A 14542-nucleotide genomic window follows, 5' to 3' on the forward strand; every position below is an offset into this window, starting at 1 on the left:
TGTAAGTATTCCTAATGGAATTAAAGAGCAAAAATACCACATTCAACCTACTTTATACAAATTAAATTTATATAAATAGCAAATAACTCACAATCTCCATTTCTCAGCTGCCCTTCAGTCACTAGCTATACATTAGTTCATTGGAGTTTTCTGAATCCATTTCATCTCTTATAAAATGAGAGTTTTACCTTGCTCTGAGGCCTCTGTTCTCTTCCGTTTTGTTGCCACAGCTGGATTTGGCGGCTGCTTTAAAGTTTCCAACGGACAGTTTGGTCTTGGAAGGTGACATCCAGGTGTTGGTCCTGGCCGATTACTGAAATACTTAGTTTTCAGTGCCTTTTAAAAGAAAATGCCAAATAAAGTAAGGTTTTAGGTGAATATCTGAACTGTGTTTACAACAATCTAACTTCTAAAATTGTTCAGAATATTAAAAGTACTATGTGAATAACTGTCCTCTGAAGAAAAAATTCATTTCAAGTATTTTGACATGCACATTACCACAAACAAACATCTAGCAGCCTAAGATTGGCTAAATATTCCATTACTACACGAAATGACATTTCTTTCTAATTTTTCCACAATTAAATAGCCTATACTAAATTTGAAATAGAACTTCCAAGTTTATTTGTCACAATGTCTATATGTATGCAATTTCCAAATCACGTAAATACAAATTCTTAAAGCTTCTAAAAAGATGAAATGGGATGGAAACAATGGGTTACAATTCACTGCAAATTTAAAGAAATTTTACTCGGATGGACTTGACCAAGGTTACTACCAGTGCACTGATCCATGATAAAACTTCTTTACTTCAGCCCAAAATTCCAATAAAAATAGTTTTATTCTAAATGATAAATTCAACAACTTCATACTTTTATTTGCATCACAGTACTGTTCAATAGTTAAAATAACTTAAGATACTTCCTTTTGGATAATCCTCTTAGGAACAAAAAGAAGCCCATATAAACTTTTCAAGCATTTTCCGCCAACATTATTTTATTTACAGTAATGATTTAGAGATTCCTTACTTCAAAAGAATGGCATTTCAAAAGTATTACTTCCAAATCACAGTATTTCCAAAAGTAAATTAACCTAGTTCTGAGCTACATAGAAATCTAGGAAAGGAAGGTATCTCATTTCAACTTTAAGATAAGATAGCCATGAGCTAAAATCCATTTTTACAAACTCATTCTATCAAAATGCAACCTAAGTATTTTTCTGTAAGTTTTGAGTTTTACTATTAATTGACAACAACTTTCTAGATAATACAACCTGGTCTCAAGTTTATGATGGAGATAATGTGTATACATAGGGGTGAAAAGGTAACAATGAATTACTTGTTTGAAATTAGAAGGGTAATCCTAATGGTAAAATATCCAGTATGTATGTATTAATGTAGCATGTACTGCTAAAAAGAGAAGGCTTATAGAAATAAATGCATTAAATGATTAGATAGGCAATAAATATAAGTGAAAAATCTACTTTATAGTCTTGATATAATTGTATGTTAACATGTTTTGTTAGGTATAAACGTGTGAATTTCATTTTAATCAGTCTGTTCTTTTATGGAGCCAGATCATTGTCCTGTATTGCATTTTTGCATTTCTCTGCCACAATTTTAAGTTTTTGTGACTCCCTTTTTTCTTTTTGTGCTTGTTTTTAAAACAAAATAGGTTTATTTTCAAACCCATATGTCTTGTATTTTGTGTTGGATGAACACTTCTCTCTTCTTTTATCAAAACAAGTATTCTTGGTCTTCCAATTTTTTCCTCATTTTGATTTTGATTTCCCTTAAAAATTGTCAGTTTCTGTGTTTCTTCTACTCAGAGTATCTGTCAATGTCTTGTAAGCATATAGTTGTACTGGACTATACCATTTTCTTTCCATTCTAACTTCCTGACTGTGACGACGACCAACGTGTATACCTGGATTGCATTTTACAAGAAGAAAAAAATTACGTTGGCATTATTAGGCTTGGCACAATATTTAAATTAAACCATAAGTTTAACTGAAATATATGAGTGTCTTAATACAAAAACCTTGTAATTTTTTCCTCTCTAGGTAAACTACTTAAAAGCGAACTAATTATGAAATAGATATGTATGTATATATTCTTAAGCAACAGTAAATTCTCCTGTAGTTATTTGTACATAATGTAACAGAATACCAGTCTGAACAGTGCTTGCAGCTTGGGGAAAAGATGAAAATTGTTATTCTTTAAAATAAATCAAAAACATATCTTTCCAGTAAAAGAATATCAGAAAATCTTATGAATCTATTTTGTCAAAGCTACAGTTAAGAGCATCTTCCTACTTCCTAATATAAGAAAGATATGCTAACATACCTGTGTGGCTGTAATTCGAGTACACGGATTAAATAAAAACAAGCCTTGGATGAGATCTAGCAAGTCATCTCCTGCCGCAATGAAGATGTGTTGTAATGGGATTCCAGGGAAACTCTTAAATGTCACGAAATCTGGAAGACTACACATATCCTGCAAATATTTTTACAGTTCAAACTTAAGGATTGAAAGGCATATAGATCTCAAATGAAGAAATAAATAATAAAACTGTCATATATGTTCTTTGGTGATGTCCTGTGTATTAACTGTATCAGTGACAACATCCTGGTTGGGATACTGTACTTTTGCAAGATGTCACCAATGTGGGAAGCTGGGTATAAGATACAAGGGATAACTAATATTTCTTACAGTTGCATGTAAATCTACACTAATCTCAAAATAAGTTTAATTTTAAACAGTCCAAAGGAAACATCAGTAAGCCACTACTATTTAGAAAATGTCAAAGAGAAAAATACAGAATAAATATTATGAGCATGGCTCTAGAGTCAGACAGACCCAGATTGTAGCCCACCAGGTGGCCTTGGGTAAGTTAAGTACTTTGAACTTTGTAGCTTTTAAGTACTTTTGAGTTTAACTTAAGTCACTAAAACTCACCCGTAAAATAGGATTAACAGTACCAAATAATGGGATTGTTGGGAGAATTATAATTTATGAAAAGCTTATCATTAATGGCAGATGATAACTTCAATAAATGATAGTTATTAGGGTATGTTTTACAATTACAAACAACAAACTTTTAATCAGGAAGTTGAGGAACTCAGCACACACAAAAAAACCCAACTCCTTGGACTTAATTTCAGCTTCAGATTTCATTATAGTTTTAACCAGAAAGTAAAGAATCAGTCTAAAATTTTTCTTTTCTAACACTAACTTATTCCCCAGGAGATGGGACAATAATAGGAAGGAAAATCAAAGGCCTACAATTTTAATTTAAGCGTGTACAAGTAAGACTATTTTACTGGACTGTAATGTATAAAATTTAGCACTTTAAATCACTGAAAGTTTTACCACAGACTTAACATTTCTTTGTAGATAATGGGTTAAAACTAATCAAAATTCTGAAATACATTAAGAATTATAGTGAAATATACCTAAATCCATCAAGATGTTGCTAAAGTAACATAAAATATCCATGAAATATTACATGGCTATTAAAAAGGGAAAGGTCAATAATAAATATTAAGTAACATGAGCAAATTGGTTGCAAAAAACACAAATTGTGATCCCATTTTTGTTAAGAGCAAACTACAGAAAATGCAACTCCATATGTATATGTGTTTGTGTATGTGTTCTCATAGCAAGGCTTCATACTAAATTAATAGTGATTAATCCTGAAGTAGGGGAAGGGCTGTATATATACAGGAAGGCTGGATGGTACATCATAATTTTAACTTGTATGTTGTATCAATTTTGCAATGAGTATATATTACTAGTAAATTAAGATAATGAACGCATTTCTTTAAGTAATATTCACATGACAGCACTACATAGAATCCTAATTAAATTTCAAAGAAAATTACGAAGATTTACAGGCCACTGTTCCTCAGTTGGCGTGCCCAAAGTTTCAAATATCCTTGTAAGCTGATCAAGATCTGAATCTCCCGGCAAAAAAGGAACCTGAAAGAAAGTGTGAAGCAGATATTTCAAGGTGGTTTGATAGTTATTAAATTTACAGTATTTTGTGTAACAAGAAAAACTAAAATGCAAAAAAAATTAAAATGTAGTATGAGATGTGACATTAGACCCTGATATTGATAACCAAGTAAACAGTACCACACTGACCATTTTATTTACTCCACAAATCTTTAACACCATGTAATATGCACTGTGCTGAGTAAGCTGTAGGCATTTATGAGGGAACAAGACAGTTCCTGTTCTCTCCAGTACAGACATGATGAACACTGGTGATACAAACAAAAAAGGGCATTCACAATATGTGTTCAGTGAGAGCACAGGACGTTAGCCCACCCTAGCCAACTCTAGATAGACCAGGGAAGGCATCCTAGAGGAAGTGACAGTGAAAGCTGAAGAACAGCTAGAGGAAAAGTCTAAGATGGAAGAAAACTTCTAACAACAGGGCAGGTGCAAAAGCTGGGAAACAAGAGAATACATCTATATTCCCATCTTAAATAAACTTGGCATATTCTTTCTTTGAAGAGGTATATGGCAAACTTTAAAAAAGGGTAATTTCAAGTTAAAAATTCGTAAGCTGTTAAGAAATCAAAATCCTTGCTATGTGTAGACATTATTTTCCAATTTATTCTCAGACATCTATGTAATACATAGAAGAGAAGAGTTTTCTCTACTAAGTGAGTAACAGAGGCCTTTGGAACTGTTAAAGCCCTTGAAAAAGTTTATAGATTCACCAGGGGGATATGAGATTAAGTTCCAGATCTCCAACATTTTTATTACTGTGGATCTCTAACAGAGGTGGCAGAGGAGAGTGGGGTAAAGAATCAAACTCTGCCAGTTATTAGTTTATTCCAAATTCATCCTTTTTGCCTTCTCTGTGACAATGGATCTGGGCTTTTAAATATTTTTTAAGTTAACTGCCAACTGAAGCTTTGTCAGTAGAGGACACTAGAGAGACATCAAGGAAGGGAAGAGGTTGTGCTTCCTGGTTCCAGTTTGCTAGCCCAGAAGACTACTGCGGCACTTGGCTTCTCTAGCGCCAGGTTCCTGCAGCGGGGGTAGCTTCTCCAGGACCCACGCTCCGCAGTGCCCAGAGGCCAGCAGCTTCCCTCAAGAACTCCCTGAAGACAGTTTTACAGCATAATGCCTCCAGAGAAATGCTCCTCCGATTAACTTTCCTTAGCACCCAAGAGGACGGAGTTCTAATGTTTTCTAGAGAGATTTCCAGCAAGTTGTGCCAGCATAGCTCCACAGCAAATTCTCTACCATCTAGTGAGCTACATTATGTCCTCTTCAGAAAGCTGCAGATCTCAACTCTAGGGGTCCTCTTCCTTGGTTGTTCTTTCTTGGCCCTTCCTTGGTGGCTCTTTCAACCACTCATGAAATCTGAAGCTGATAAAGGTGGTGGCTCCTTATCCTATATTCTTTAGAGTTCTCTTTACTTTTTATTATTCGATACTTCATTATTCTAATCTCTTAACCCATAATTCTTTAAATTTCCCTCATCAAATTAATGTGTAGTTCCTATTTTCTGATTGGACCCCAATTTAATGCAACTCCTATGCTATTATATGTATTAAAAGTGCACAAAGGAACAGAAACTAGAAGAAATATTAAATATTTCACAAAATTTTAAAGACATGCTCACACTTTCTTCTTATACCTCAAAGGAGTACCTCCTGCTTTGCAGACCACCACTGAAAATCGTACTGTGAGACCTGGAGAGAGGGACACTCATCATCACAGCCTTAGTTTTGTGGGCAAGCTTGCAATTTAATCAATTTAAGGATGGGTATTTTTGTTTGATGTAAAAAATCTAAATTAAAATGAGCTGCCTAATGTGTGGACTTTGGATACCAATATGAACAAACTAAAAGACACTTACAAAAAAACTGGGGAAATCTGAACAAGATTGGGTGCTTAACATTATTAAAAGGATTTACTTTTTTTTTTCAGATGATAATGGTACTGTGGTTATTAAAAAATCCTTATCTTTTAACATGAATAAAATTATGATGTCTAGGATTTGTAGCAAAAAATGTGGGAGAGCACTGATAAACTTGGCCATGTGTTAAAAACTATTGAAGATGGTTGGTGGGTACACAGAGGCTCATTTTACTACTCTCTCTGCTTTTGCCTGTTTGAAAATACTAAATACTAGAAAGATTTTTTTTTTCCCTAAAGAAAGAGCTGCTTTGGAGCTAGAAGTTAAACTTAAAAAAAAAAAAAATGTTTTACCTGTATTAAATTAATACATGCACTGTGTTCAACTGAACAGACTCACAATAAAAACTGGTCCTTTGAGTCATCACCCCCTTCCCATTTATAATTTAATTTTTGTTCAGAGTAGACCTAATAAGAAGTTTCCATCCTTGTAATTAGATTTTCCTAGATGTAATGATTTCCTAGCCCTCCTCCCTCAACCCCTCTCATCACCCACCTCCCTTTTGGCAACTCTGCACCTAAGCCTATGATTTCAGTTATTCAATATAATTTGCTACATGATCAAATCTATCAAAACCCACCAGTTCTGATTTTTTCCTGGAGACCTCCCCTGCTGAAGCTCTCATCCCACCTGCTATGATCGATCGGGTCTGGTTGATCTCTTGACCTGGTGCATACCTGTTTTCTTGGAATTTTCCCTTACTATAAAATACAGAATTCCATTCACTTCTTTCTGTGTTGAATCTCATGTTCCCTGGTTCCCATGTCTTTTGCTTGATTTACTCTCATGTTAAAGTAGAGCTTATCTCCCAATAATTTCCTAAGAAAGGAACTGGATGTAAAATTTTTAAGTGTGATAATTTATATTTATTCTCATGGCTAATTGAAAGGTAATAGGCACAGAATTCTAGGTTGAAAATCATTTTCCCCTCACAATGTTCTATGTCTTCCACGTTTCAGTGTTGCTGTTGAGAAGTCAAATGCCATTATACCTATTATTTTATTTTGGTTTTTATGTGAGCTTTCTGTATTTTTCCTGTGTAAATAAAATCTTTTTCTGACCCCAGTACTCTGAAATTTCACAATGTGCATTGGCATGGGTTTTCTTTCATTCACTGAGTAGGGTCCTTATGCCACTTTCAATCTATTCACATCCATCAATGCTGGGCCATTTTTTTGTGACTTCCTACTCTCCATTTTGTTTTTTCTCTTTTGCTATATTTTAGTATCAATCCTGAATCAATCTGCTAATTTTCTTATATTTTCTCTATTATAGACCATCTCTTTATCTTTTGGTGCTACTTAATAAAAGAGTTCTTTAGTTTACTATTCCATTCTTTCCAATGTTCTTGTTTGCTTTTAGTTATTCTACTTGAAAATTTTCAAGTATCCTTTATTCATTGATGCCCTTTTAGAAATCATGTTCTTGCTCTTGTTTTACAGATGTAGTATATTTTCTTGGTTGTCTGAAGATTCAGAGGGTAGGGTGGTTTTCCTTCTGCTACCTGATTGTTTCTATTTTTCCCAAGTTTCTTTTTTAGTATGTTTCAGTATGTCTTTCATGTTGGGATACTTTCATCATATATCTGATGATCCTTATCAATTATCTGGTGATCCTTACATTCATTAAGTATTTGAAAATCCTTAATAACTACATGGTGATCATTGGCAAACCACTCATATTTAAGGAATAGATACTAAAAAAGCTGATCAAAAACACTGCATCTATGAAGAGAGCTTGTTAACTCATGGGCTTTACTCTAGAAAGGGGGCAGGGAGCTTAATACCAGTTACTGTGAGTCTGTTTTCCTGGAGCATTCAGTTCTTGCAGAGAAGGGTCCTCTGATATTTCACCTGAGCTAAAACGGGTTATTACATTGGCTTCCAGGATTCTGGAAGCTGAGCAGAGGGACATAACTTGAAAGTCTTACTGTTCAGTGTGCAGACTTCCATGCAATTGCATGTTGTCACCCTCGCACCTCACCCCTATCCTCTACTGTGTCTAAGGATGGCCATGTCCAGATTCCTGTTTCAATCTTTGAAGAATAAACCTTTCTCTAGTGAAGGAATAAACTTGGGGCTAAGTAGAGTTGGGGGAAGGGAAGTAACCTGGCTGTGTTAGGGACCTTGGTATTAACTACTCTATGTACATATTTTTCAACCAATCCCTCTATTTTCAGTCCTACACATCACTACTGCTATCAATGACCACAGGTGCCTTTCAGTACTAAGCAACTTCAAGATTCTGTGTGCCATACCAAATTTGCCTCTAGCTGGCATTCTTTTTTGTAGACTTTTAGACTTTGTCATTTCTGCCTTCATATCTTCTGGCATAGTTTTATGGGCACCTCTCAGTTTCAAAGAGGCATTTATGTTTGTTTCTTTTTAGGGATGATTTGTAAGGTGGGGAGTACAATAGGCATAACAATACAGTTCTTGACTAACTGGAATGTTTTAGCCTCTAGTGCCCTTGTGCACCCAGGAACCTATGCAAAAACAACTGATGGAAGCTCTGTTCTGAGCTGATACAGCTGACCTGAAGTATGGCAATGACAAGAGTGCTGACGATCAATATGCCAAGCCATTAGCTCTGGATCCTCATCGTTTGAATGAAGTAAGAGGAAGGCAGGCAGGTGGTGGATGATCAAACCTCTGTAATACCACATCATCTCTACAGACCTGAAGGATGCCCAGTAACCTTACAGGAAGGCATAAAATGTCTTCTCCAAACTATAGATTTCTTTATAAACTAAAATGGTTATCTTTGAAACTGTCTAGACTAGATTAAGGCTCAGTAGGCAAAATCCCAGTTTAGATTTTCTGACAATCACTGTCTATCTCAAATCATGATTAAGAAAAAAGAATATAAAGATATCATTAAAAGTACATTTGTGCTATTTAATGACATAGTACTAGACCTAAGTACTCCATTGGTATAAATATGTCTAGATTCCTTTTCATTTAACAAAACAGAGAATGTTCAGAATGCAGACCAATTTGCTTCTAAAATGAATATAAACTATATTGACTACTTTGGTTGGATACAGACTTACTTGTTCCTCCTGTTTTCTAGTTTAAATAGTTTTTAAACTTACTTTTATAAAATTTACATAAAGGAAAACAACACTTTTAAAAAAGCTGAATGCTGTTAACAGCAATTTTTTTGAACTATTCTGCTTTTGATTATTATCTAGACTGCAGGATCTCTCCACAGATTCAAAACCATGTGGACAGCATTTCCATGGATCATATATTCAAATAAGCAAAGGGATAGTTAAAATAGGAAATAGATTTATTCAATTGTGGCAGAACAAAAATATGGAAAAATGGAATAATTCTTCATCACTTATGGCTGCCTGTCAATTTATTCATAGCCTTAATGATTCTAGCAACAAGGTCCATGGCTAATAAAACTCCAATAATTTCAGCCAAATCCACAATTTCTAACCCATCTATTCTCAACTGCTGTCTCTCTCCTTACTTTCTCAACTGATTTATCAGCCATAACGTTAGGGGCTATGAAGTTCTGGATTGTTTTTGGTCACGAATGGACTGTGCTTTTGGAAGTTGATAGATTCTCAAATGTGAACTTCTGTTAAACTCTGTGTTCTTATGAATAGCAGAGGTGTCATGCCAGCTGATTCACAAAACCCACTACCAGCACAGGGATTACTATGTCATCTCCGAGACAAAAATGTGATGATTTCTTGTCCAAGTACCCAGAGAAGTGAGCGTCTCTAAATGACACACAGAATTTAAACTAAACTAAAAAAGATACTTAGGAAGGTAATTTCTCTCTGGTGTACAGAAGCCATTTTCTGTGTTCAAGGAAATAAATAGCTGTATTTTTGTGTCCTGGATTTACATTTCCTTAAATACGTATGGCCAGAGGAGATGGAGAGTAGGGGCTGGAATGTGGAATATAGGGAGAAAAACACTCAGCTTTAGAAGGATTCCCTGGTATCCTTTTGCCTACATCATTCAGAAGGGTTAAACTAAATTTTATACCTGAAGAAAATTTTCCAAGTCAGCACCTTTCTCTGCAGTGAAGGCAGGGAAAGGACGTTTTATTGTAAAATGGTCTCAGTCAGAGAAATGCTTTAGAACCACCATGTCTGCTCTGCTTGAAAAAAAACCAAAATGAAACTCTCACACTAAGCTGCAGTGGTTGACATTATATCTCTTAAAGTGTACTTTTAAAATGCCTCAAATAAAAGTCCCAGGAGTACAAAAGTTTCTCCTAATACATTTAGTTCCTGTAGAGATATTACCATATTACAACCCAATGAGGGTTTTAATATAATTATATTTCAGAACATAGAGATGATCTATAATCAAGCTTTTAATATTCTCAATAGTATTCTCATCTTTAGTTCTTGCTTGTCTCACATTAGCATTCCTAAAATGAATACATTTGTGGGAGGTGGAATTTTTTTTTTTAGTCTGTATGCTGGCTTTTTGTTGTAAGGATGGTGCTGCTTTCTGGAAGTTATATCTGGGAAGATAATTTTTACACAAAATATAAGAACACATACTGTAACAATACTGAAGTGTAAACATCAATTCAAGACTCACCCTTAGAAGCAATTCTGCTAATATACAGCCAACAGCCCACATGTCCACACCTACACCATACATTCTAGCTCCAAATAGTAACTCAGGGGCCCGATACCACCTGAAGAACGAGAAGAAATACTGTCATTTTAGAATGGAACTATTAAAGTATTTCTTAAACTTCTCAGCAGAACATAATCTCACTGATGAAATTCACTTTCATGTATTAACTCATGAAAAACTAGCTACAAAATTACATAGTTCTATATTGCTGCCAGGAAATTTCATACATACTTGGTCCATTCACTCTCCCACTCTTTTAGATGATTAATACCTTCTTTCTCCTGAAACCCTCAACACCATCCTTCCTCTCTGCTGGTGACCTACACACTGAAAACGATCCACGCAATGTGTGTCCTCACACAATCTGTCACCCATCTTACTAACTACAGATGAACTGCCCTTGACTGTTCTGATCCTTCAACTTGGGCGCTATTTATCATGCTCTCTTGTCTATTTTCAAGGACACTGTTCCTGCAATTCTCTCTTCTTTTTCCTACATCAACTTTTTGATCTTTAGTAGACTTTTGCCATCACTGTAACAGCATTATTTCTCCAGCCTTAAAAAATAAACAAAAGCAAAGAACAAAGAAACGCCTTTGGCTCCTCCTTCCCCTAACAGCTACCTCCTCCTTCTCTGGACAGTCTGAAGAGCTGTCTGTTCTTACTGTCTCCAGTTCCTCCTCTCTCTTCCCCTTAAACCCTTTTCAATCAAGCTCTCATCCCACCCCTCCACCACAGCTGTTCCTGTCAAAGTTATCAAAAATATATAAATCATTAATTTAATTGTCAACTCTCAGTCCTCATCTTAGTTCAGCCTATTAGTAGCATTTGTGTTGCAAGAAAAAGAATATATGAGAAATTGGTAGATGAAAAGCACCAGAATACAATGCTTTTGGATACCTGTTTTCCTGAGTCCCAAGATTCCTGAATGATGGGCTCTATCTTTCTACTAATTACATGAAAAACTACTTCTATCCCTTACTTCTTACTCAGGGCACAGACGATTGACACTCAATAAGATCTATTTGGAAGAAGCTGACAAAGTTTAAAAGCACAGATAAAAAATCTGAATATTGCCATATATACTTAAGAGCCTTGGAAATTAACAAATGTCATCCTGACAATTATAAAATCTACTGTCCTGATCTATTTAATGTGATTTTAAACATAACAAGTTAAAGATACACATAACAAGTGTAAAAAGAAAATATAAGTACTAGTAACACGAAAAATCTAAATATCAATGCACTGATTTGTTTAGAGAATTCTCGTTCACAATGAGTAATACAAAATATGAAATCAAGATTGACTAATAAAATAAACACATGCTCTCAAATCAGGTGATATGTAAAAGAATAGCCTCTAAAGTGCCAAACTACTTAACTAAAATGTAAAGGTAGCATACATTAGTCCCAAAAGCTACTATATAAATTTCTGAGGACTGAGTTAATTCAAGTCCGCTTCAAAGAAGAGTTATTTTTTTTCCATTGTGGTAACATACACATGAAAAGGACTATAGTTTTAACAGAACACCAACAATGACTCCTGGACTCTGCCAAGGTATTTCAGAGAAGCCAAACGGTGCTCGTTGGTGATTACATCCTACACTATATAAGCTTTCAGTTATTTAAAGGAGTCTTACCTGGTAACAACCTGATGTGTATAAGCTCTATTGGGGCTCCCAAATGATTTGGCCAGGCCAAAATCTGCCAGTTTTAGAACTCCATTTTCATCTAGCAACAAGTTGTTTGGTTTTAGATCCTATATCATAGAGGTTTCAAACAAATAAGTAAGCAGGGTAGGGGAGAATACCATAATGACACAGTTGGCTTAACTTTAAACTGCAAAAACTGGGTGACATCCCAAATTTAAACAACAATCACTGTTTTTTTCATTGATGTGAAATCCTGTCAAAACAAAATTAAATTGGTCATATTACTTGGTGAGGACTTGGGTCAAGTAACTAATTTTACTGAGCTTCAATTTACCTTCTTTACAGGGTTGCTGTGAGAATTACATTTAATATTTTCTGTAAAGAGGCTAGTATAATGACTAACTTGTAATAAGCACTCAATAAATGGTTACTGCTGTTAATTTAATAACAATAATATATATGAACTTTAAAACTGTTATGCATTTAGAAAGGATGAGGAACATATTCTTCAAAATCTTTGCTAAAAAAATATTAGCAATAACCTAAAAAGGGATTCCAAGTTTAAGAGATGAGAATTACTAACTATAAACTATATATTGAGCTATTTATCTAAATAAGGTGCCTAAGAACATCTGTTTAAATTACCAGACTTGTTCTAATAGCTGAATGTTCCTAACAATGATTCAAGCATTTCAGAAGTTTTATTTCATTACTTCATAGAATTTTAGAGCCACTAGAAATATTATTGTTCTAAAGGTATTTTAGCATTGCATAATTTAATCCAGACTCTGACCATATTTTTATTTTTTGTAACAGTATAGCACAGAGAACACTGAACTTAAAGCCAAAGATCTAGGTTCTAATATTATGTCAGTTATGAGATATTGACTTTGGAAATATATATGACCTTGATCAGGTCACTTAACAATTCAGCTCTTCATCTATGAAAAAGAACAAAAGACTAGGTTTCTTCCACTTGTAAATTTCATGTTGTAATTCAGAGTCCTCACAATACTACCTGGCAGAACAATGGAAGGGAACACACAGAGGAAGGTGGGATAAAATGGTCTAGCCAAATCTTAATTCAACAACTTACATATTCAGGCCACTTATGTAACAAATTGGCTACATAAACTTGACTACAACTAAAAAAAAGCAATCAGACTTGGTTAAAAACCTTACCCTATGTAGAATCCAATGTTGATGTAAATATTCTAACCCTTGAAGAGTCATCAACATGTAGGCTTTGATGTGTGATGGAGTCAGCACAAGACTATTATCCTTTATTATAACCTGTGAAGCAGATATATAATATACACTTTATTATTCCAAATAAACTCCATTTATAGACATAAGATAAATTTACTCTTATAGGACAACCTCGAGAAGTTGCCTAACTCTACTTATGAAGCACTGTCAAAATTTTCAGTTATGTGGTTAGTTAGAGAAGGTCCCTTTGGTTTAGAAAGAAAACAGTGATTTGTCTCCTACTGCTTTGTTTTTAGGCATCAATGTAGCAAACACCTGTTGTTTTCACTTGCCCCAGGATGTATATAGCCTCTTACACTAATAGCCTTCAACTTTCCTTTGGGACACCACCTGTTCTCAGCTCAGTCCACGTGGGTAAAACAGGACCAACCACTAACCCGCAGTCTCTAGAGGTAAGCACATGGCTCAGGCATAGCTGCCCACCACACTGCCACCTGCTGCCCAGGGATGGACATGTGATTCAAGCCAGGCTAACCAACTAGGCCAAGTACTTGTAACTAGAATCAAAGGGAACAAAACTCTTTCCTCAGTGATTATTAAACTCTAAGGATAAAAGCCTGGAAGTATCTGAGTTACTAAACTGAGAAATTATGCCCAAGAATGAAGGCAACAGAAAAGAAAATAGGGCTTAAACTGCAAGACTAAGTTCTGACAGCATTATTTGTGAGCTGTGCCTAAAGCCATTTAGTCCCAGACTTACCAGCTTTACTAGTTAAAAATTCCCATTTTCTTTTTTAAAATGACCCTTTTTAGTGCAACAGTTCCATGAGTTTTAATACATCTAGCTGTGTTATCACCACCATAATCAAGATAAGAGTTTTATAACCCTCACAGAATTCCTTCAGGCCCCTCTGTACTCACTTCTTCCCTCTACTCCCAGTCCTGGTAACCACTGATCTGATTTCTATTCCTTTAGTTTTACCTTTTCCAGAGTATCATATAAGTGGAATCATACAATATAAAGCCTTTTGAGCCTGGCTTCTCTTAAGATTAGTATGCCTTTGAGATTCATCTATACTACTGAATGTGTTAGTAATTCATTTCTTTTTATTCCCAAATAGTTA

At 34.9% G+C, this 14542-nt stretch overlaps 2 protein-coding genes across 5 annotated transcripts in view; one reads left to right on the top strand and one right to left on the bottom strand.

Annotated features, from left to right (window-relative positions):
* Positions 1–2584, top strand: part of CCDC125 (coiled-coil domain containing 125) — a 31052-nt gene extending 28468 nt beyond the window's left edge. Inside the window, exon 13 of the mRNA XM_057494617.1 lies at positions 2290–2584. Within this exon, the coding sequence (XP_057350600.1) occupies positions 2290–2325 (36 nt within the window). The 3' untranslated portion in view covers positions 2326–2584. The remainder of the gene's footprint in view (positions 1–2289) is intronic.
* Positions 1–14542, bottom strand: part of CDK7 (cyclin dependent kinase 7) — a 35528-nt gene that overhangs the window by 5825 nt on the left and 15161 nt on the right. For all 4 annotated transcript variants that reach the window (XM_036887761.2, XM_036887764.2, XM_036887762.2 and 1 more), the window contains 6 exons: positions 13392–13502; positions 12198–12316; positions 10514–10613; positions 3893–3979; positions 2345–2494; positions 189–336 (listed from right to left, as the gene is read on the bottom strand). In XM_036887761.2, coding sequence (XP_036743656.2) covers positions 189–336; positions 2345–2494; positions 3893–3979; positions 10514–10613; positions 12198–12316; positions 13392–13502 — 715 coding nt within the window. The remainder of the gene's footprint in view (positions 1–188; positions 337–2344; positions 2495–3892; positions 3980–10513; positions 10614–12197; positions 12317–13391; positions 13503–14542) is intronic.

This window comes from Manis pentadactyla, chromosome 2 (genome assembly GCF_030020395.1).
Source record: "Manis pentadactyla isolate mManPen7 chromosome 2, mManPen7.hap1, whole genome shotgun sequence".
Classification (NCBI taxonomy): Eukaryota; Metazoa; Chordata; class Mammalia; order Pholidota; family Manidae; genus Manis; species Manis pentadactyla.